Source organism: Ctenopharyngodon idella, chromosome 5 (genome assembly GCF_019924925.1).
Source record: "Ctenopharyngodon idella isolate HZGC_01 chromosome 5, HZGC01, whole genome shotgun sequence".
NCBI lineage: Eukaryota > Metazoa > Chordata > Actinopteri > Cypriniformes > Xenocyprididae > Ctenopharyngodon > Ctenopharyngodon idella.
The window spans coordinates 40,160,818-40,186,553 of NC_067224.1; the positions used below are offsets into that span (position 1 = coordinate 40,160,818).

General features: G+C 36.6%; 1 protein-coding gene across 2 annotated transcripts in view; it reads right to left on the reverse strand.

Annotated features, from left to right (window-relative positions):
- Positions 1 to 25,736, reverse strand: part of LOC127512748 (ras-specific guanine nucleotide-releasing factor RalGPS1) — a 148,567-nt gene that overhangs the window by 86,514 nt on the left and 36,317 nt on the right. For both annotated transcript variants that reach the window (XM_051893969.1, XM_051893970.1), the window contains exons 6-7: positions 16,705 to 16,794; positions 13,954 to 14,046 (exon numbers count right to left, since the gene is read on the reverse strand). In XM_051893969.1, the coding sequence (XP_051749929.1) occupies positions 13,954 to 14,046; positions 16,705 to 16,794 (183 nt within the window). The remainder of the gene's footprint in view (positions 1 to 13,953; positions 14,047 to 16,704; positions 16,795 to 25,736) is intronic.

The window sequence follows — 25,736 nt, forward strand, 5'->3', positions numbered from 1 at the left end:
ACAAACTTTTCACTATGACTTTATCTCAAGAAACCTGTCAATACAATGTCCAAATAATATTTCACTCCAAAATTGAAAGGAAAAACAAACAAACCAACAAATAAACAAATGAATAATATACTGGATGCGTCTCATTACTGTAGTGCAGGGGTTCCTAAACTTTTTTTTTTTTTTTTGTATTTAAATCTTAAATATTTACTTAAAGTGCCCCCCTGAGATTTTAAATTAATATTTCAATATTTAATGACATATTTGCATCTAATGCTCACATGACATGCAAGTAAATAAATCAAATATTAAATATTTTACATATATATGACTTGGCCAACTTGGCCAAAAAGTTATATTGTGATTATTTTGTCATATATTGTGATTTGAACTGTGATATGAATAGCTGGACTTTAAAGTGGACTCAAACCTCTTTTTAGTTGTGATAGTGTTTCAGTCCACATTACACTGACACTGGTGTTTTTAGAAACCTAATCAAATTTAATAGATTTTTTAATAGATTTAGAAAGAATGTGGTATTACAATATTTAAAGTTAACTACAAAGTTATAACACTAATATTTATGTCTTAAATTATTCCATTTCAAATGTTCAAACCCTCTAGCTTTTAACATTTCAAATTCAAGCTTTTATTGTGTGGAATACTGGTGAAATGTTGTAAACTTCTGTTTACAAAAACATTGAAAATTATGCAAATGTGTAAATAAAGTGAACTTTGCACATGTTGCTTTCTCAAATGCCTGTTAAACTCACAGCACAAGCAGAGATGATCTAATCTTGGCATAATTATCCTTAAAAAAAAAAAAAAAAAAAAAAAAAGTTTTCATCTTTCTTCTGCAAAATATATATATATATATTTTTTTTTTCTTGTGCTTTTGGCCTGAAATATGACTGGAACGTTTCATGACAGGCTTCGTGAGATCCACCCACATTTTTTCATTGTGTCCAAATATCAGGATATTAAAAGCAATTGAGAGTGACTTTTAAAAGTGTTTTTACTTAACCGTCTAGATCAAATGCTTTATGTCATTACATGCCTCACAGATGCCTGTTCCCTCCGTAATCATTAAAGTTTAAAGTAGGGAAGAACTGACATGAGGAATCCTGGCAGAAAAGACTTTTATTCCACTGTCACACACGAAAGATGATCAATGGAAACACTGTCAGATGGATTAACAGTCAGTGTAATGTCTCAATCTAGCTTTGTTAGTCTTGATTAAAAAGCCAAAGCGCTTTCAGGTCCAAGAAAGCATTGCTCCAATTATGAGATACAAGATTAGCTTTCAGCTTGGAAACCAGGGTTGTGCCGAATTAAAGTGTGTGAATTTGAAGTGAATTAGTTACAAAACAGAGGACTGCAATTGGTATCTGAATCTGAATCAGAACAATTGTAAGGGGAATTGCACAGGTGATACATTAGGGAAAGCACTCTTCAGTGTTTGGTAACACTTTAATTGATGCCTTTATATATATAATGCATTATTATTACACTGCTCAAAAAAATTAAAGGAACACTTTTAAAAAACACATCAGATCTCAATGGGGAAAATATCATGCTGGATTTCTATACTGATATGGACTGGGTAATGTGTTAGGAATGAAAGGATGCCACATCGTTTGATGGAAATGAAAATTATCAACCTACAGAGGACTGAATTCAAAGACACCCCGAAAATCAAAGTGAAAAAGTGATGTAGCAGGCTAGTCCATTTTGCTGAAATTTCATTGCAGCAACTCAAAATGGTACTCAGTAGTTTGTATGGCCCCCACGTGCTTGTATGTATGCCTGACAACGTTGGGGCAGCTCCTAATGAGACGACGGATGGTGTCCTGGGGTATTTCCTCCCAGATCTGGACCAGGGCATCACTGAGCTCCTGGACAGTGAGGTGCAACCTGGCGGCGTTGGATGGACCGAAACATAATGTCCCAGAGGTGTTTTATTGGATTTAGGTTAGGCGAGTGTGGGGGCCATTCAATGATATCAATTCCTTCATTCTCTAGGAATTGCCTGCATGCTCTCACCACATGAGGCCGGGCATTGTCGTGCACCAGGAGGAACCCAAAACCCACTGCACCAGTGTAGGGTCTGACAATGGGTCCAAGGATTTCATCCCAATACCTAATAGCTGTCAGTGTGCCATTGTCTAGCCTGTAGAGGTCTGTGCGTCCCTCCATGGATATGCCTCCCCAGACCATCACTGACCCACCACCAAACAGGTCATGCTGAACGATGTTACAGGCAGCATAACGTTCTCCACGGCTTCTCCAGACCCTTTTACGTCTGTCACGTGCTCAGGGTGAACCTGCTTTCATCTGTGAAAAGCACAGGGCGCCAGTGGTGGACCTGCCCATTCTGGTGTTCAATGGCAAATGCCAATCGAGCTCCACGGTGCAGGGCAGTGAGCACAGGGCCCACTAGAGGATGTCGGGCCCTCAGGCCACCCTCATGAAGTCTGTTTCTGATTGTTTGGTCAGAGACATTCGCACCAGTGGCCTGCTGGAGGTCATTTTGTAGGGCTCTGGCAGTGCTCATCCTGTTCCTCCTTGCACAAAGGAGCAGATACCAGGTCCTGCTGATGGGTTAAGGACATTCTACGGCCCTGTCCAGCTCTCCTAGAATAACTGCCTGTCTCCTGGAATCTCCTCCATGCTCTTGAGACTGTGCTGGGAGACACAGCAAACCTGGCAATGGCATGTATTGATGTGCCATCCTGGAGGAGTTGGACTGCCTGTGCAACCTCTGTAGGGTCCAGGTATCGCCTCATGCTACCAGTAGTGACACTGACCCTAGCCAAATGCAAAACTAGTGAAAAACAGTCAGAAAAGATGAGTAGGGAAAAAATGTCAGTGGCCTCCACCTGTAAAACCATTTCTGTTTGGGGGTCGTCTCATTGTTGCCCATCTAGTGCACCTGTTGTTAATTTTAATTTACACCAAAGCAGCTGAAACTGATTAACAACCCCCTCTGCTGCTTAACTGACCTGATCAATGTCCCAGGAATTTAACTGACATGATGATATTCTCTGATTAAAAAGTGTTCCTTTAATTTTTTTGAGCAGTGTACATAAGTATTTTGAATGCACTGATTATGCCTTGTAATGAGCCTTATAATGCATTGTATGGTCTCATGAATCATTGTAACCAAAAATATTATAAATTATAATATTTATTAAATAATAATTTAATTAAATAATTATTTATGAAAATATATAATGCATTACAAAGTATATTATGAATACCTTTTTAATAAATTATAGGCCTACATAAGGGCTTCAAGTGAATTATTACCAAGTGTTCTTTTACCTTCGACCAAAAAAAGAAAATCTATTAAATATGATGAAATATAAAAATCTATCATTTTTCAAAAGCCTATAAGCTTTCAAACTTCAAGGCTTTTTCGAACATTTTCCAAACTCCAGAACTCAAATTCAGGTTCCAAGAACTGCAAATTAAACGTTTTCTAAGTTCAATTCTGAATGGTGCACAACCCTTTTGGAAACATATGCAAAGAGTAACAAACATTATTTTAAGGCCAGCATCACAGTGTGATGATTGATGTCATAGCCTTCATCCTGTACTGCTCTTTCTCATCTGGACAAAATCTGGACCCATCTGTGAGAATGGTTTGTTTGTGGACAACAGAACTTAGCACCCTAGTTTGACACACAACTCCAGGCTCTTGTCCTGAGTTGCTCCCTGAGCAGCTGGATTCTGCACTTCCTGTCAGGCAGATGTCAGGTGGTCAGACTGGGCAGTAAGACCTTCTACTCATTGATTTTTGACATTTAAAAGTGTAAAAGCATTAAAGGGGACCTATTACGCAAAATTCACTTTTACACAGTGTTTGAACATAAATGTGTGTCGGCAGTATGTGTACACTACCACTCTATAATAGTAAAAATCCACCCACTCCTCTTTTTTAATCTCCATAAATCATAAGCAGTGTCTCAGAACAAGCCGTTTGCAGATTGTAGCTTTTGGCACAAAATGCCTAGGCCCCGCCCACAAATGCTGATGGACTGTGCCGTTTTTGCATAGACCCCACCCTGAGCAAGTTGTACACTGTCACCATTTTCTCCAGGCTGGAGCAGCTGTAGTGTAAACAACGTCTCGTAAGCAACTCAGGTGTTCTTTTGTTGGATGTAAGAGTGAACATAACGGTATCCATTTACTCCTGACATCAGAGCCGCTGAAGATGCAGTGGATACGTTTGATTTTTGAAGGGAATGCGCCCCCAGGTACCTAAATTTGTTTATGTCTGCGCAAATCATTTTACACCAGACTGCTTTGTGAACGAATGTCAATACAAAGGGACAATACAAAACACAGGTTTTGCTAAAAAGTTGTTACTACACTTCATAAAACTCATCAGTACAGTTTTGGCCATCATTTGAACGGGATCCGCTACAACAGGCTTGTACTGGATAGTGGATAAAAGCAAGATGATAACATAAGTTATAACTGTAATTAAACAAAACTATGCGTGTTCAATCCACACGCAGCACATATTCTCTGGCTCTGAACTCTACTGAACGCTACTGACGGTTTCTGACATTTTCAGTGCGTGAGATTGTCCTGTTCTGTTGTTGCATGAGCTCTTGAAGCTCCGCCCTCTTCTTGGAAGGGGACTAGGAGCAGCAGCTCATTTGCATTTAAAGGGACACACAAAAAGGCACGTTTTTGCTCAGCCCTAAAAAGTGCCAATTTTAACATACTATAAAAAAATTATTTGTGTGGTATTTTGAGTTAAAACTTTACATACACACTCTGGGGACATCAGAGACTTATTTTATATCTTGTAGAAAGGGGCATAATAGGTCCCCTTTAACACATTACTATTTGATTATTGTTAATTCGCGTCTATGCACAACGCATGGAAAACATCCACCAATCACATCACTTTACAGCAGAGAATAATGAATTTCTCCAAACAAATTGCATCTGGAAAACATAAATGACTAGTAGGACAGAGCTGCAGACGAAACGCAATAAACGCTCTCTCGTAGTAGATCAACAAATTATTATATTGTTATTATTTTTTATTTAATAATTCATAATTTTGGGATTTCATCTGATTAATAAAAAATAATCTACAGATTAGTTGACTGCCAAAACTTCAACATTTTTCACTCAGAAATTGCTAGTAAATTTTACAAATAATAAGTAACCCACTGAATAAAAAGTAAAATTTAGAAGATGTAGAAAGACTGAATATGTATTTTCTTGTAAATGTACTCCACTAATCTTTCTTTTATTTACAACTTAGAAAATCATTTTTCAGTTTGTCCACCAGGAAATCATTAGACCGTATAGGTTGAAGCATTCATTGATCAAAGCCCAATGTGAATCAACCACAACTGTGGGACATCTGTAGATCTGAGTGAGATTTTTTTTGCATAAGTAAAAAATAATGTCCACACAGTACTCTGACCTTCCCCATCAATGAAACCTGTAATGCAGATTACAGAGTTTCTTCTGGTAAAAGTCGTAGCTCATCAAAATCATGGTTTTGGAAAATGCTCTAGCTAGCGGTAGTTCTGGCCTTTACAGTGTTGAAAGCGGATACACCATGTTTCAGGTGGTTTTACATTAGCATGCATAACATCGAATATCAGCCAATATTTTCTCAAGCTGTGATTTAAATCAATTTTCTCAGTGCCAGCTTTTGACGTCTGCTGAAAAAGCTCTGAAACATCAGGCTAATCCTACCGGAGAACACTGTATAATCTTCCTTCTGTGTTTGCTATTACTTTTTTCAATTTCAACAGTAGGGATTGAAATGAGCCTTTTGTGAATAAAGCCACTAAAAAGCTCCTGTTCTGCTCTATATGGTGCCATAATGGGGTGACAGAGCAGGAAAATGTGTACAGGACCTGGCAAAACTATCTGCAGGTCTCTGGCTGAGAGAGCAGGTGTGAGGAAAGACGTTTCTGCCGCTGGTAACTAGAGGATAAAACAAGCGCTACTGGTCTCTCAAGGCTAATTAGACCTGGGCTGCTTTCAATACAGTACTGTCAAATCACATCCAGCTCATACCTGCAGATGGGCCATAAAGTTTGTTAGCTAACCATGTAATACTTTCCTGTTTTCTCCAGTGATGCTTGCCCAAAATTCACCATTGTGGATTGTAGAGGTAACATTCATGTAGCACAAACAGTGTGTGGCGAGTTACAAGTCAGTTTAATATGTTATGGTAGTTATGGTCTTTTAAAATCATTTATCCTAAAGCTGAGTCCAAACCAGGCACGATATGAGCCAAAAAGCTAAACAAGTAGGGCTGTCAATCAGGGTTATTATCGTTAACTACAACTAATAAAAACACTTTTGTAAAATGAAATAAAGCAGAAATAAAACATAAATAGGGATCACACTATGCTTTCTAGATGCACTAGACGCACATTAGCCAAGCTCTGCATATGTAACCTGCTTTTTTGACTTTCTTTTTGACATCTGGGGTAGTTTTTTCATTTGCCATTGATTTGTAAATGTCACAGAGTCGGAAACTTGCATCTTTCACCATCATCCTCTCCATTAACCCTCTGGGGTCTGAGGATTTTCGGGGCCCTGGAGAAGTTTTGACATGCCCTGACATTTGTGCTTTTTTCAGTTGTTCATAAACATATTAATGGAAAAAGTGTCATTAAGAAGAAAACTAAATCGGCAGCCATGGCAGGCCGAGCAGACATGGATGACAGCATAGTGATCACTATAAAGTGATTTGAAGACATTTTGAAAACTGAATTAGCGGCAATGCGCACCGAATTCACCTCTCACATGACCACAATCCAGAATATGTCCTCTTGTAACTGTCGTAGGCCAGTAATAGCTGTGCATGTAAACCTCACTCCCCTGATCTCAAGAGGCGCTCTAGTGACTAACGCTAGAGGCTGCATTCTTTAGACTTCTTGTTAGCACGGCGCCTCCCATGCCGGAGACCACAGTTCGAATTCCGTTTGGAGTGGGTTGAGTAGGACCTGTTACATTTGGTGCCGTGACCCGGATGGGAGTGAGGTATAGGGGGGTGAATGTAACTGTTGTAGGCCAGTAAGAGCTGTACGTGTAAACCTCACTCCCTGGATCTCAAGAGGTGTTTTAGTGACTGACACTAGAGGCTGCGGACTTTAGCACGCCCACCTCCCACGCCGGAGACCCGGCTTCAAATCCCGCTCAGAGCAGGTTGAGTAGGTCTGGTTATGTTTGGTGCCGTGACCCGGATGTGAGTGAGGTTTAGGGGGTTTGGTAACTGTCGCAGCCCAGTAATAGCTGTGTGTGTAAACCTCACTCCCCTGCTCTCAAGAGGCGCTCTAGCAAATAACGCTAAAGTCTGCGGTCTTTAGCCTCCTTGTTAGCACGTCGCCTCTCATACCAGAGACCGCGGTTCGAATCTAGCTTGGAGCAGGTTGAGTAGGACTGTTTACGTTTGGTGTCGTGATCAGGATGGGAGTGAGGTTTAGGGGGGTGAATGTAAATGTCATAGGCCAGTAAGAGCTGTGCATGTAAACCTCACTCCCCTGATCTCAAGAGGCGCTTTAGCGACTCACACTAGAGGCTCAGACTTTAGCCTCCTTGTTAGCGTGCCCGCCTCCCACGCCGGAGACCCCGGTTTGAATCCCTTTTGGAGCGAGTCAAGTAAGGCCGGTTACACTCTACAGTTGACTTTTTAACCGGGAAACAGAGAGAGCAGAAAAGAGTGATCAGCGAACACGCTAGGCATCTGGATGTCTTCGAGCAACAAGTGACAGATCTGCAAGACCGCAGCAAACGCAGTAATCTCCGACTGCAAAGGGTTACCTGAAGGGTCTGAGAAAGATGACCCAATGGACTTTCTGAAACAATCACTACCTACCTGGATTCCATCACTAGCGGGCAAAGAAAAAAAAAATATTGGATGAAAACTTCATCAATCTTCATTGAAAATTAGAACTAAAACTGAAATAAAACTATATTAAACTTAAATATTAATATTTAAAATAAATAAGTGAGAAAAGCACATAATAAGAAATATTAAAATTAAATGAACATAGAAAATATAAAAATAAAAGCAAATTCAAAGTTTAATTGCTATGAATTGCCCAAATGGCAACATTAAAAGACTTTTGGGATAAATAAGCATAAATAAATATGTAAAGAATAATTTAATGATAAAATAAAATATAAATATTGGATGAAAATCTAACTTATTTGAAAATTAGAAACTGAAACAAAAAATAATTTAAACCTAAACAGTAATTTAAAAAACTAATATAATAAAATATTAAAGTGTACAGATGTTTTTTAATACGAAAAAAAAAAAAAAAAAAAAAAAAATCACAAAAATCACAAAAATCAAACTTTTCATTGAAATAAAAGAATTGAAAGTGTGTAGAAAATCTCTTCATGGAATAAATGTTTTTCTCCAATACACATTGCGAAGATGCTGCAAGATCAAAAGGATAAACAATGCAGATTTATTCTTACAGCCACCTTTGCTCATATTTACCAAGGGTGCCAATAATTCTGACCATGACTGTACGTTCATAGTTCTTATGCTGTACATGAATGAAAACCTCTTATCCACGTCACCTTGACTTACGCCAAACCCCCGGCGCCATGGACACTCTCTAAGGCTGTGGAATGGCTTTTAAAGAGCAAAGAGTCCCTGGTGTTCCTCTGAGGGTGGATGGACAGGGTCATAAACATGCCTGCAGAGTTGATCTTGGCATCGTCCATAGCAAGTGCAGAGGTAAGTATCACTGAACTAAACCTGGAGCTAAAAAAAATCATTAACGGAATAGGAAAAGCATTGCATTTTGAAGAGTCATTGAGTTTAAGCGACACTATGGATCAGATTCTGACATCAGTGCTGTTACAAAACCTAGTGAGCTGAGGGTTCCAGTATAATGTTATAAGACATCTTTTTTGGCTAAATTTTAAGGCAATCACATGATCTATTGGACAACTTCACTAAAATATCATATCAGTAATCTAACCACATCAAAAGTAAAAGATGGCAGATTGAAGTGACAGAAATTTTGATTATAAATATGCTATAATTACATTAATGAAATATACTGTATACTACACTGAAAAATATTGAAGTATTTACTTTGAAACAATTGAATTTTTTTGGCTTTTAGTATGAATATGTTAGCCTTACTGTTATCTATAAGCAAGTGTGTTACAAAACAATGACATAATTCGTATTTAGAAGATATAAGCATTCAAAACTTACAGTCTCTCACTTCCGCCAATATGGATCAACGATTTTGATGACATCACACTGCACTTCAGCTTCTCATCAGATTTTCTATCCAATCAAATGCTCTCTAGAATCTGAAGTGTCCCGTCCCCTACATTATAAATAGACGCTGAAGCTGCGGCTGAAATCGGTCACTTGTTCACACATTTACTATTTTCTACATGGTGAATAGCACATAGTGCACTATATAGCTGACAGGGAACGATTCAGAGAGTGTAAATATGTTTGCCACTGGGGCGAATGAAGTCTGGATTCACGTTAGTGTCACGCGAACCGCACACAGTCTGCTCCGGTCCAGAGACACGATACACAGAGCGGATCATATGCGCAAGTCGGCGCAGACCACAAAACATATCGGACCCATTTGTATTCTGCACAGAATTATATATTTAAAAGCAATATGGAGGAGATTAGGAGGAAATTGCAGCTTTACAGAGCTCAACGGCTCTGGCTGAGCTGTGATATAAATGAAACGCTATTGGCTGTTTTAAAAGGGGGAGGAGCTGTTCGATATGTCCCACCCTGTCTTCCTGTTTCAGTGGAAATTACATCAACTACTACATCAATTATTCAATTAATACTGCATGTTCCAAGACACTTCAGTGGGCCTTTATGACTGGAACACACTACATGATTTTTAAAATCTAAACAGATTTTAAAACAGTAGTCATCATACACTTGCTGAATTTGTAAATGGTTACAGAGAAAAACTGGGCATCATACACTAAACAAATCTTGTTGCTAGGAGAAGCATGACAGAAGAAACAAACATTGATGTGCAGGAGATAACCGTAGTTGTTGTAGTGACTCAGTCGCAAAAGAAAAAAAATGAGCTAAGCGCATTTGGATGCGGTAGACGCGGCCAGTATGGACCTCACAGATTACAACACGGCAGAGTCAGTTGTTTTATCTATGCTGATGAGTCAAATATTGAGGCTATTGTTATGTATGAAATGACACTACGATATGTGTCTAAAATCGACTCAAAAACATGTTGGAATCAGTCTGAAGCTAAAAAAAAAAAAAAAAAAAAAAAAATCAATGTTCCCATCATATACTACGTGATTTTCTGTGAAATCTGTCAACTCCGACTGCCCAAAACCTGCAGACTGGCGCAAACTTTCAGCAACTATTGTCGACTCGTGGCAAAAATCTGAGTAAAAGTCGTGGCATTAGGCAGCAGACCGCGAGGCCAATCAACCGGTTTTGAATGCCATTGAGCGGTGGCCAAAATCAAGTGGAAAATAAGTTTCTAGTACTTTGAAGGTCATATTGTTCATTGAAAGAAAGTGAAGGAAATTATTCATCTGGTATTTTCATGATGAACACTTCCTAAGAGCATCATTTCTCTCCATATTTCAAACATCTGTTAATTTATGGGAAGTGATCATCTGGCCACAGACATATCCAACTGCAAGTGCCAAAAGACACGCATTCAGATATTCTGTTTTTAACCAGTAAAACACTCTAAAGCTTCTGTATGTTGTCGGATTAAAAGAAAAGCACTGGATGTCGGAGCTGTGACCCAGAGGTGACACATTGAGCCGATGTGGCTTTAAACATTTCCTGATGCCATTTCTTGTTTTCTACTACAAATGGTGGCAAAAAAACAAAAATACATTGGATTAAAAAAGCCCTGGACAATCAAGACCATGCGAGGGGAAAAAATGTGCGTGTTTTTCAGTGTTTTCGGGTTCTATGCTGACAACACTTCAGTTAAAAGTTCAAGCGTGAAGCCCTGCTGTTGTCAAGATAATCTTGATCAAAAGTGGCAGAAAGAACAGCATGATCAGTCATCATGAAACGGTCAAAGGTCCAAAATGGAGCCTCGCCATTGCAAATGTGGGTATAACCTGGTTTTGGCAAGTGAATAACACTTACTGACCAAATGGCATGACTTTTTTAGGAATTGCAACATAATGCATGATTTAATATTCAATACAAACATGATTTAATTTAATACTGCATAAGAACGACAGTCTGACCCTCCCAGTTAGGATTTCATCTGATGCAATACAGACAAATAAAATCCAAGAAATACAAATGTTCTAACAAAACAAAAACAGATTTAAAAAGGGGGAAAAAAAAAAAAAAAAAATCAAGTTTTAATGTTGTTTATATGTCTATGTGGTGTTTTTAACATGCTTTAAGACAAACCATATGCAAATTCATCAGTTTGCCAACACCACTGCTGAGTATTTTCTCCTTAAAACTGCAGTGAAACAAAGACTCAAAGACTCAAAAACCAACCTGGTTCTCTACGTCACAAATATGTTGCAACCAATCCTGTGGGGCTTTAGCATATCATTAACTATGACCGCTCTGAAGCAGGAGAGTCTCAAGAGAAGCCAGGTTATCCCGGTATATTTTTCTGCTGATATGAAAAATTGGGTACATTTAGCAATATAGCATGTGAATTATGCATATGATGTATATTACAATGTTATGATGAATTATGGCTTTCTCCGCTGATGTTCTGAGATGTTCAAAGTGTTTCTAAGAATGCTAATTTTTAGAAGGCAGCGGTCTGACTCTGAGATGGTGAACGGGAACATGGTTTGTGTAACATTACACTGAAAAAAATAACTTGTAGGATTTACTTGATAAAATCCTTGTAACAATTTGCACTAACACATTTTAAGTGAATTTACTGCTACAACTTACCAGTTATTATCAAGTACAATCTACTTATTGAACTTAACTAAATAAAGATATTAACTTAGACAAACTTATTAACTTAACTCCTAAACTATTAAAATAAATTAAGATATTAAGTAAATATTACTTAATTATATTTAATTTCACAAACAGAATTACTTAACTAGGTTAAGTAAATTTAACAAAATTAACTTTTTACTCATAATATAACATTGAATTAAACCTTGCTTTTAAAGTGTATGCTTTACTTAGAAACATCTAAGTAAATAATACAATACGAATCATGTAGACACCATATCTACATAATAGAAGTAATGCGGCACTCACCTGAACACAGAGACTTCCATACTTGGTACACAATACACAATGACGGTAACATTTAATAGATCATTTTTGAATGTGAATGTGTCATTTTAAGTAGAAAAGTAAATCGCAAGTTACAAAACCAAACAACAAAAGTGATGGTAAAGCAGTGTAAATACAGCTGGAAAACAGCAAAAAAAAAAAAAAAAAAAAAGAAAAGAAAAAAAAGTGGTAATAAAGAATAAAATAAGGTAATAAAAACATAACGGTTCATTATGTAAGGTCTTTATGTACCACTGAAAACATAGTCATATTGCATTTCTGTCAGTAGATCCTCTCAAATTGTACACATTGCACCTTTAAAGTGTATGATTTAATGCGGCACTCACCTGAACACAGAGACTTCAATACTTGATACACAATATGCAATGACGGTATCATTCAATAGTTCGTTTTTGAGTGTGAATGTGTTATTTTGAGTAGAAAATCCAGATGTCACACAATCACAAGTTACTAAACCAAACAACAAAAGCAATGCTAAAACAAAATACTGTAAATACAGCTGGATAAAAACAACCCCCCCCAAAAAAACAAACACCTAATTAATTATTCACGCCCCAGTGCATGATGGGAACACCAGTATCAGAAAAGTTGAGTAGGTTTTACTTAATTTTATATTGTTGATATTTATGCTTTAATTTCTACATGCTTGAATTGAGTACTAATATAGAATATACTTTGTTTTGTTTTTTTCAATTCTTGCCTGAACTAACTTTTTCATGTTGAAATTACTTTTGTTTTTTCTGTAGTATTTATTTTTATCAGCAACATATTATTAGCTGTTTGATAACTTAGTCAAGCCAAAGGTTAATCATATCAGTTGCCGTTATGTTGTAGAGATCGATACATAAAACGCATTACCATTCTGATACATCGACTTGTAGACGAGAATATGAAGCAGCACAACTGTTTTCGACATTGATAATAACAGAAATGTTTCTTGAGCATCAAATCAGCATATTAGAATGATTTCTGAAGGATCATGTGACACTGAAGACTGGAGTAATGATGCTCAAAAAAATGTAGCTTTGATCACAGGAATAAATTACATTTTATAACATATTATTTTGCAATATTACTGTTTTTACTGTATTTTTGATCATAAGAGACTTCTTTTCAAAAACATAAAAAAAAAAAAAAAAAAAAAAAAAACAACTTACTGACCACAAAATTCTGAACGGTAAATGTATTTTTTTTAAAACAGTTGCTACTTTAAAAGTTATGACTAATGTTTTCTGCAATCTACACTTATTGAAAATCATACAGTGTACAGTAGGATGAGAGAAGTGTTATGTCTGGAGTCCGTGTCTCTTTCCACAAAGCTAAAATTCTAAAGAGTAATTTTCCATTTTAAACAACAGATGCTTTGAGTAGAACGGTTGTTAAAAAGCATCAGTTTCAAAGTGAGCAGGGAAAAATAATTACAGAACTAAGTGGGCAAAGTGCAGAAAACATAATTACCATGATATATGAGCAACATTTTATAATTCAGATATTATGATTAAGCAGCCAAAGGTTTGAGGTCTATGATGAGTCTGGTTTTTATCTCGTGGGGACAAAACTATCCTTAAAAGTGAGCCAAATCTGACCAAACCTCTTCTTTGAGGACAGCCTCAGATTCATTAAATAAATAAATTTGTCATTCAGACAGCTTGGCAAATGTGTGTAAATGTTGAGTGTCTTACCGCCCATGTCTTGCTCAATCTAAAGATGGGAGCGCTTTGCAGTGCCGACACCACCGACACCATAGAATGAAGGTTATTCAGCTCTAGAAGTTTCTGTAGACATAGAAAGCGAGTGTGAATTGCTAGACAGTTCAGAAAACTCAATGCACAAAGCACAAAAAGGGTGTTTAAAGCACATGAGAGAGAGTCAAAGAGTGCATTTATATAGCAACCACTTCCGTTTTACTGGTTGCATTTTATTTTATCATGTTTTGCTATTAAAAGTATATAATGAAAAGTTCTCACTTCATAAAAGGTTGGGTTGCAATTTGTAAGAAAATCCACATGCACTTCTAATGAAGCAGGCATGTACTACTGTCTGTTTGTTAGGTTAGATGAGGTCACAGCTACCGCCCACACTCAAAACTCCCTTTATTGCTCTCTGATTGGATGTTGTCCACTAAAAGACAGTGACCTTCAGTAAGATACAGACCTGCTTTCATCATTACTCCCACAATGAAGCCCCAACAAATGATGGAAAACTGCTTTGTGCTCGCTTCAGCAAATTTGGCACACCCGAATCAACTCCATGACACATGATGACTACAATCTGAGCGTTTTTTTTTTTTTTTTTTTCAGCTTTTGTTCTGTCAGCAAATGTTCCTCTGAGATTTAGTCATGAGGTATCCGAAGGATGGCTCACGTGTCTCGATACTCGAGCCGCTTCATTGACGTGGCTTGTTTTGATGAGTTTACTTTCTTTTTAGGGCCAGATTCTCCGGATGAAAATTCAAAAGGTTGGCAAACATATTTCAGAGTAATTATCAGACCATTGTAAGTTTAACATGAAAAACAAAACCAAACTCTTTATACTGTGTGTTTAGTTGCATTAAAAATGAAGTGTGCAATTGCTGCAGATTTAAATATACATACACTTTACATATACTATATATACGGTTTGTTAGTATTTATTAACATACTGTAGTTTTTGTAGTATCTGCATATTAAACTACAGTTGAAGAAAGTACTTAAGCATCGAGAAAATTGTACACATCATCAATAAAAATTATAATAACATATACCCCCGGTTTCACAGACAAGGCTTAAGTCTATAGTCCCAGACTAAAATGCATGTTTGAGCTGTTTTAACTGAAAGCAACTTGCACTGATGTATCTTAAAAAAACGTCAGTGCCATTGTTTTGTCTCAAGATGCACACCAGTAATGTTTTCTTTTTTTTTTTTTTTATTATTATTATTATTTCTAAGGAACATTTATAAAAGCTACTAAAATGCCCTATTTGAACTAAGGCCTAATCCTGGTTTAATCTAAGCCCTGTCTGTGAAACCGGGCCTTAGCACGATTTTCAAATCAGGAAAATGAGAAAGAACATTTAAAGTGCACCCAAATTCTGCCATGTTGTGGCAAGAACAAGTATGAATATGAACTGTGGATCATTATTTGTAAACCTGAGCACGGTTGCACAGAAAGTGGGTCTAAAACAATTAGAATGGCATATAAAAATGACTGCTGCTAGTTCATTAGCCCTGGTTCCCAAACCATATACATGTAAATCTGAAGAATTAATAGCACTAATCAAAAAAAAAAAAGTGTGTATTATAAACATTCTTTATATTGCAAATTTCAGCTCTGGCTTGACTTCATTAAGCTCTTCATGTAAAGTAATGAAAATGAAAGAAATAAAGGAATACTGATGCATGCTTATATAATAAAACTAAATAATAATGCTTTGTTGATCGCTTAGTGTGTGCCAATCGACTTTAACGGCACCTCTTTTTAAAGTAGGAACATACTGTAGGATAATCCCTCTATAGTCCACACTAATGAGGTGAGCCGTCGAAGTTGGACAGACTCACAAACATCATCTCTCAACATGCACTACTGCAGCATGATATAGCAGGAGCAATTCAACATCATTAGAGTAACATTTCTACAGTGTATCTAATCCAGACTCAATGTAAATGCCATGATTGCTCTTTAGCTCTGTATGCTGCCTTCTAAGATACCTAGTAGAGGCCAAATTAAAGTCAGCATTGCATGATGGGAAATGTAGTTGCTGTGAATATCATATTTATACACATATCCTTGAATAAACTGATGAATTTGACATTGTGGTGTTTATATTTATAGTTTTCAGTCACGTGACTCCCAACGGAGGCCTGGAGGGCAAACATGCACAGAACTGCAATACCATCCAACTGTATTTCCGTCTCAAAAGAAGAAAATCAAAAACATGTGAACAAAATGCAAGTTTTGGGCATTTGTGATCCATACTGTATACAGCACCTGCTGCAGTATTTCAACCACTAAAAACAGCGAGATGTTCTTAAACGCTTAACATGAAAAACACTTAAAGTCTCTTAATGTACTAAAACAGTGATATTAAAAGATCAAATTCAGTATACACCTTATTGAAGATGCATACTATAAACAGGTGAGCAGATGAACCCAGAATATGAAGGCAACACACTTTCTTTATAACGGCTTTCTTTGGAAAAACTGCATGTCGTGTTTATATTCTGAGTTCATCTGCTCGCCTGTATGCACATTCAATAAGGCGTATACTGAATTTGGTATTTAATACCTCTGTCTTACTACATTAGTACTTAGTACAAACCAGGTAAAAATAACTTGCAGGCAAGAATGATATATTGGCAATAGATTTTGCATTAGTGATCTTTTCTGTTCTAATAGTACTACTCTTTCTTATTGATACAATAAGAGTATTGAAAATAACTGTTCATGAACGTACCTTTGCGATCTTGACAAAGTGGCTCAGGATCTCAGCACGGATCTTCAGGGTTTGAGCGGTGAGGATTTCCCGTACCAACCAGAAGCTTACCTGCAGAGATGGGAAAAACAGTGATGCCAGGGATGTTTGATTTGCTGCCTGTTACTGATAAGTTGGGATGTCCCGCTCAAGTTTTTTGTTCCCCCGATCTGATAAGAGTCATTGAATATTGACCATATGCCGATACCAAGTCCCGATCCGATACTTGTATTTTCCTAGTGCTTAGTGCACACTTCAAGTAGATTAAAGTAATTAAAATCAATCCAATGTATACAGGGCCATGCAGAGTTTCTCAGGAGCTCAAATGTAAAAAAAAAAAAAAAAGGACATCTATGGGATTTCTATCTGGAGGGCCACTGTCCTGCAGAGATTAGCTCCAACTTGCCTCAACACACCTGCCTGGAAGTTTCTGGTATGCCTAGTCAGACCTTGTTTAGCTGGTTCAGGTGTTTTTAATTTGGGATTGGACACCCCTGGGATAGCAATACCGATTAATTAAAAAAAAAAGCCCCAATACCGATCCTTGAGATCAACTCAGGACATCCTGACAGCCTGGTAATATAATATGAACACCAGACTCAAAAAGAATGAGAGGGAGAAAAGCAGAGGTCAGCTGAGGTCATGTCAGGACAGGACAGCACTAGGTCAAGCTTTCATCTGCGGTTATTGGAGCTTGATTTTCTCCATAAAGGGAAACTCAACTGGAGTCAAACCATATCTCGTGGAAAACCCATTTCTAATCGACAAAAACAAAAGTCCTGGAATGACTGAGATGGAGGAAAAGCTGTTGTTATGTAATGACTGAAAAATGAGACACTGCAGTCTGATTATAATTGTACGGCAAACACAGAACACTGGCCACACAGACTTCACTTGGCAGAGACTCCAACGCAAGCAGATGCCAAATAAAAAAGGAGAAAATAACAAAATTAGAAAGCAGAAGAAGTCTGAGTGATTCTTACTGTAGTAAAAAGTTTAAGATTTCTGCCTCAACATGATGGGAGTCAGGTAACAAACCTCAACAATTTCCTCAAAAGCAGCCTTGATTATATTTCACACAGAGGGAATCAAACTCAAGAAACTATTTAATGTCTGACAAATAATTTAGAGGAAAAACATCACTGTTGAACCGAGCAGAAATGCGTGTTTTTGCATGTACTGAAATGGAATATTTTTATATATATTATAAAAAAAAAAAAAATCATAAAAACTACATTACAACTGAATACTAAGATGTAGTCTAAAAAGCCCACCCAAGTCCAAAGTCCTTAAACACAAAATGTGGTTGAAAACAAATCTTTGTTTGTTCCTTTGCTGGTTTATCAGAGGAAAAAAGGCTGAATACAGCAAATTCGTTCACAACCAGCAAATGGACAAAGAACTCCCTGAGGAGCAGTAAATATATCTGTAAACTAAGAATATATGGACTGAACCGTCCAAGCAAATGATGTCTTTTCCATCGACCCTCAGGAAGTCGGCTTCCATAACATGATGGGGATAAAGGGTACATAGTTTCACCATAAATTTGGCCTCTGACTTTGATTCTTTAAAAGAAGACATTAAACAGAGCAAGTATGCCACGATTTAGAATTTTCAAGCTAGAATAGAATATTCAAGTTCAGTGTTCTAAAACCTAGTGAGCTGCCTTGAAGTCTACTCCCTACAAAGACAGCATGAACATCATAACTACAAGTGTGACTGAAGTGCTCTACATAGACAGGAAATGTAAAATAGCTAGACTTCACTAGACATCTTTCCAAATGTTAATGTTGCTTGAAGCCAACGCTTTGAGACAGTGGAAAGAAATTGATAAAAGATGGGCGTAAATTATGTAAATATTTGTAGTGAAACTGATAGACTATACATTTACCTAAAAAGAATTTCACTTTATAAAAAAAGGATTAAAAATACTAAAGATTAATTGTATGAAACATTTTAACGGTACACATTGCTAAATGGAAAGATAATTACAGAATTTAAGTTAAGCTCTAGTTTAAATTTTGTAAACTGTACTTAAAAAAATTACCCACCTTAATAATGAATTGAAAAAAAATCTAGACAAAAAAAAAAAAAAAAATTATATAGTAATACTTTATAATAGGGTCTCATTTGTTAACATTAGTTAATGCATTAACTAACCTAAACCAATATATTTTTTACAGCATTCAACCTTTGTTAATGTTAGTTAATAAAAATGTTCATGTTAGCTCAGTCCTTTAAAGGGGACCTATTATGCCCCATTTTACAAGATGTAAAACAAGTTTCTGATGTCCCCAGAGTGTGTATGTGAAGTTTTAGCTCAAAATACCCCACAGATAATTTTTTATAGCATGTTAAAATTGCCACTTTTTGGGGTTGAGCAAAAACGTGCCATTTCAGTGTGTGCCCTTTAAATGCAAATGAGCTGCTGCGCTCAGCCTAAGAGGGCGGAGCTTCAAGAGCTGATTCTCTGGTGTCAGGAGTCAGTCAGGACGCACTATAATGTCAGAAATATATGCTGCATGGAGATAGAACAGGTATAGTTTAGTTTAATTACGGTTATAACTTATATTGTCGTCTTCCACTATATTACTACAAGCCTGCTGTACCGGTCCCCGTTCGAATTTACCGATCAGTTTTATGACTTCACACAAAAGATGAAGCATCCATTTTCACTCTAGAAAATCACTGTAAGAGCTTAATAAAACACAGTGCAAGTGTGCATTAAAATATTATCCATAAAATCTCTCTCTCCCTTGCATTATCATCAACATACACAGCGAAGTACACAGAAACACTCGTTACAACTAACAGTAAACAAATATATAAAGACCTTATGCCTTTTCAGGTGGTGCTTAATAAACTGGTAAACTTTATATCTGTAAATCAACTCCGATTAACTGTAATAAAGTGCTCTCAACTTCATTACTACCATATCCAGTATCACTCTGGAGACTGTAAGCTGGATCACGAAGAGTTTACTGATCTATCCTTGAGTAACAATTTTTTAGCACAACCTCTGTTTTGTATTGTCCCTTTGTATTGACATTTGTTCACAAAGAAGTCCAGTGTGAAATGATTCGCGCAGACATAAACGAATTTCGGTAGAGTTGAGGGAGCATTTTCTTCGAAAACAAAATGAATCCACCTCGTCTTCAGCAGCTCAGCTTTAGGGAGTAAATGGAGAGAGCTATGTGGATTAATCCATTCAACTACAGAACACCTAAAACGCTTGGGAGACGTTCTCGTCAGTGCAGCAATGGCGGACTGTACAATTGGCTGGCTGTGAACTCACTCAGGGCGGTTCTATGTTAAAACGGCAGTGTCTGTCAACATTTGTGGGCGGGGCCTGTGGCTAATGTGAGGTCACACTGCCAGGGATCTGGAAACAGCTTGTTCAGAGACACTGCTTATGATTTATGGGGATTAAAAAAAAAAAAAAAAAAAAAAAAAAAGGAGTGGTTGGATTTTTATCATTATAGGGTGGTTGTGTACACACACTGCCAACACACATTTATAGCCAAACACCATGTAAAAGTGAATTTTGCATAATAGGTCCCCTTTAACTAATGTTAATAGATAAAACTTTTGATCTTAAAAAGTATTAGTAAATGCTGAGATTAACATTAATAAATGCTGTAGAAGTTTTGCTCATTCTTACTGTAGTTCATGTTAACAAACGTTAACTAATGTTAACAAATGAAACTTTATTGTAAAGTGTTACCAAAAAATCCAATATAACTGTACATTTCTGTAAAAAAAACAAAAAACAAACCCCAAAAAAACAAGAAACAAGCATTTATTGGCTTATTCATCACCTCATTAATTATTTTAAAAAAAAAATGACAAAAATTGATAAGTTACCCTGAAGAAACACTGTAAATTCTGATAAAATTTCCAAACTGTTTCATAAATGTTAACAGACACTTCAGGGTCATCTTTATTAAGATAACTGTGCAATGCACGACTCATAGTAATAGAGTTATTATAAAGAAAATGAGCTTCAAAATGTTTGAGTCAAGTTTTCCAGCAATATTGCATGAAGTAGGACAGGCGTATCATAGCGCAGGCAGCTGTGTTAAGTTAAAATGTAAGAACGCTGCTTTACTAGATAAGCCAACTGTGCAATGAAGTCATAGCCTATAGCTCATTATCAAATCATTTACACATTATATGAGCTCTGGTTGGTATAGAAACCCTTGGAGACACAGGGTGCAGTGCTTACATTTTTTGGCTCGGAGATGACGATTCTTTTTCCAAAGTGGCTGTAAATTGGGCTTTACCAAAGCGTAGAGCTGCGACCCCCTTCATGAAAGAGGGTGAGCTCATCTAGTTCATTCCTACACATAATGCCTTCAAAACGGCTCTGAAAGCTTCTGTTCCTGCTCCATAAATTATGAACTGGCAAAGAGTGCTACAATATTTTTGAGGGCCGGAGTTTCTGCTCAGTTGCCATGATGATGGACCACAATGTTTCCATGTAAAGTTTCTGCTCACCTGATTTCACGTAAAAAATACAGAGCTGATTTATTACACAGACAAATTCGGCTAGATATTTACATTTTGAAGAAAATGTGAGGGGTCCTTGAGCATGCAAAACTTGTCACCATAATGCTAAAGTGTTCTGGGTGGTTAATAGGTGGTTGTAAAGGTGGCTGTTTATCTGCTCAAAAAAGCTCACCTCATATCATCTAATAATATAGTCACAAAGGTCAAAATGTCCCTGTTTGTCTGATTACTTAGAAGTAACTTGAGTACGGGTCATTGACGAATAAGGTTTTTAAAAGTGTAAAAAAAAAAACATAATGGAGATATAATTAATTTTGAAGTTTTATTAAGTGTTAACAATGACAATGAGATTATGTGTTTTTTTTTATAGTCAATTAATACTCCTTTTGTCATTTTTTACAAGATGGACAAAATTTTTCACCAAAAAAGTCATTCGGTTTAACCAAAATTTCAGTTTTATCGAATGACACTTTTGGTTATACCAAATGAAGATATTTTCAAACAATGCTAACAGGCTGATATCTAGCTAGCTAGATAGTTAGCTTGCTAGCTAGCTAGCAAAAGGACAATCAAACATTTTATATTTAGTACAAGTTTTTTAAAATATTACAACATTTTCTATGTTTTATAGTGGCTGTACCGAATGACCTGATGTTTCGAGACTTGCGTATGAGCAAGTGAAAACATGAATTTTTCATAGAGTTAAAAGAGAGTTAGTTACTTTGCTTCATGACCATGTGGTCCTTTGCAGGTGTTTAAATGATGTCACATCCTGTCACATGATATTGCCTGCATGACTTGATCCAAAATGGTCCCTTTATATTGGTTACTCCGAATGACATCAATGAAATGAATTTTTCCGGACATTCTTTCTCATAACAAAGCAATGACTTCTACACATAATTTTAATACCATTTTGCACTATGTTGATATATGATGTTATAAAATCATGCCAGAATAAAAAAATATATACATTTATTATATTTTAAGATATTTTAAATCGCAAGTGAAATGGCTGTATTGGCCTTTGGATGGTTAAACCAAATGACCTTTTGACACAATCTTTAAAAAACATTTATATGTAGCAAAATATAATTAAAACCTTTTGGATTCAATAAAAGAGATCTAGTTGTACTACCTTACATACTTTGGATGTCATATCTTTGTTTTTTATTATTATTAAGGCCTCTGGACAAAAAAATGACCCGTCACGTCACAGACCTGTACAAAAGTTAGTGAATTTAGTAGATGATAAAGTTATAAACTGATGTTTAACATTTAGGGTTAGGGGTTCAGTACCTAATATGAGCAAAGTAATAGTGATGCTTGACTTATCACTACTAATATACTAATATGTTAGTCTATATATAGGTCTATAGGTCTAATATATATATATATATATATATATATATATATATATATATATATATATATATATATATGCGCGCACTCACACACATATATAAGGGGTGTAATGGTACATGTATTCGCCCCGAACCGTCACAGTACGGACGTCATGGTTCGTGCATACAGTCAGATGACGAATACAGTCAGTTACAGGCCACACTCCAATCCAGAAGGGGGTACGCACGGTAATGCAATGCTGTTTGCTAACCGCCACAACAGGGAAAAAGCGCAGAAGAAAAATAGACGATCTATGCATATGTTTAGGTGTAATCTCTCAACCAGTGTTTCAACCGCGGTAGGACAACAAAACAGCTTGAGAATAACATCTCACCGAGCATTACATTTACCTCAGGCAAGTCATTTATTGCCCACAGCATGTTAGTTCACTAGAGAAATGAACTCTAGCGGGGAGCATTTCACTAAATATATGCACCATATTATCTTGTATATTAATTATATTTACTTTAACTGTTAGTAATGTCTTAATTATTTAATATATGTTTAAATAAATTTGTCATGAAATCAAGATATGACAGTAACTGTGTAAATGATCATATTTCAAAAATGATTAGTTAATGCAAAACCTGTGTTTGACGTGTTTGCAACTGAATTTAATAGCTTGGGCTCTGTTGTTAATTGTAACCTTTAATATTATAATAATGTGCAAGAAAGGACTCTCTGTATATGCCAGTAGGTGGTGGTAAATGTCTTAATGAGTAAGTCATTGAGTCATTCATTCCACTTCTTATTGTGATAATGCTTAACTGTATCATGATATAAATATGAGACTAAAACTCATACAGGGGCATATTTGCCCTGATATGTTGAATTTTAAAGGCATTCTAACTGCATAATATAGGACTCCTAATACAAGAACTGTGCACAATTTAGAGAATCAAACGAAAGGCATTGTTTAAAGCAAGACAAACTCTTGGGTGGCCAAGAAATGCATTTCAAAGCCACTCCATCTTTCCGAAGGTCTGGAAGCCAGCTCATCATGTTCGGCTTAATGATGTCATAAAACCAAAGACATTGGCAGCCAAGATAGAAGGAATTCTGCGAGATCGACTTTGAGGAGAACTGTGCAGGCTAAGACTAAGGCTAAAGGGAAAATTTGCAGAGGGGAACTTGATGCTTTTATGTAATTTCCACACTCTCCTGGCTAAGAAACTAGAAAAAAAATCCTCTCATTAAACATACGCCATAAATGTAAAATTGGGTCATCAAATGTCTGCTTTGCACTTTTATAGCACTTTCACAGAATTGTGAATATGTAAAATTGAGACACACCAGTCAATCTAATTATGTTTCAGATTTAAAATCTAATTCATTCCAGGCAGAAACTTCATAAATAAGCAGAACTGGAAGTGCCACAAATTTAGTTAAGATTAATTTATGGCCAAAGACTTTTAAATTAGCTTGAAAACCAAACTTCCTTCTGGTTTTATAATGAATGGCTCCTTGAGCTATTTAATCCAACAGCATCACCAAGTTTGAATAACAAACAACATTTAAATCATCAAAATTTATTCCATGAACAAAAATGTTCCTCCAAAGCTTGCAAGGCGAGTTTTACTACAACAGCTAAAGTACCTGGAGAACAAAACAAACTGCACACAAACAAAAATTAGCTTATTGGCAAAAATATAGTAAAGAAATGGGTGAAGATGACATGTCAACTCATATTAACTTTAATAAACTTTATATTATAGTGTGTCGAAGTTACATTTACATGATACATTTCAATACAATTAATAAAAACAATTATTACATGCAAAAACAACTTGGACAGCGGTGTGAATATTTTCTCACGTGTTTGAAAGAAGGTTGATTTTCACTGTTGGTTGGATTTGGTGGAGTGATAATGTGAGTGCATGTCAACAACATGTGAGATGACAAGTTGAATGTTGTCTAATATAAGAGTATGCAATGCATAGAATAAGCTTGGCAAACCATGACTCTCTATTTTTCCTTAAACATGAGCAGAACCAGCAATCTCAATTTTGAGGAGGAAAGAAACACCAGGCTGGATATTTGCCCATGTGAGAATGAGATCTGTTAACAGTATTTCCAGCACATATTTAAGTTTCGGGCCATTATGGGCCATAATGGTTTTGTGGCACAGTTCGTAGTTCGCTGGCATTATATCAACTACCGCCCAGCCAAAAATACACTTTATATCCACGGCATTCAAGCACTGTGAACTTTATCAGCACACGCTTCACATCTGGAAAACTAAATGCATATATACATGAATAAGAGAAGCATTTGACTGGGATAAAAACAACTAGGGATGGATAATATCTCCATCTGATCATTATCAGAGTTTTTTTTTTTTTTTTTTATATAATTATGTGCTTCAGTCTAATATTGGGCCATGAAGCTGATTTAATTGATTTACTGTCATGACAACTGTGTTTGGCATGGTAAGGGATATTACAATGTTGAGTAAGACATGTTGTACAGGACTTGCTACTGCTATTACATACACGACACGCTGCTGTGAGCAAGTAAGACATGCTGCTGCTGTACAGTACAATATAGCTACATGAATTACCCGTAACAGATCTATACAGGTGGATCTGGGGAAGGTGGAGGATTTCTGAAAGCGTGTTGCAACTGCTACAGCCAGGGTTGCCAGGTCTGTGCAACAAAAGTAGCCCAATGGCCAGTCAAAATTAACCCAATGCATTTTTCTCCATCAGGAGGCCGAATTCTCCACATTATGTGTACGTTTGGTAGGGCTGGGACAATACATTTAATCTCGATTCTCGATACAATGATTCTGGATCGATTATGATATTTTCTCTCTCGAATCAATTCTGAGCTTAGTTTTAACAGCAGATGGCGCTCTAGGTTAGTTTTTAACCCCACACTCAAACGCTCACGAAGAGAGCGCTGGACAGCGAGTCATGTAAGTGGTTAAATATACCTCGGCTCAGAATGCTTTTATGACGCAAGATAAATATAAACACATTCGCTTCAACCTTTTCGAACTTTATGAATGATTATTTTGGGTTTAAGTGGAACCAGAAACAAGCAGAGTACGTGTTTCTAAAGCACGTAGTGCCGTCTGCTGTTAAAAACTAAGCTCAGAA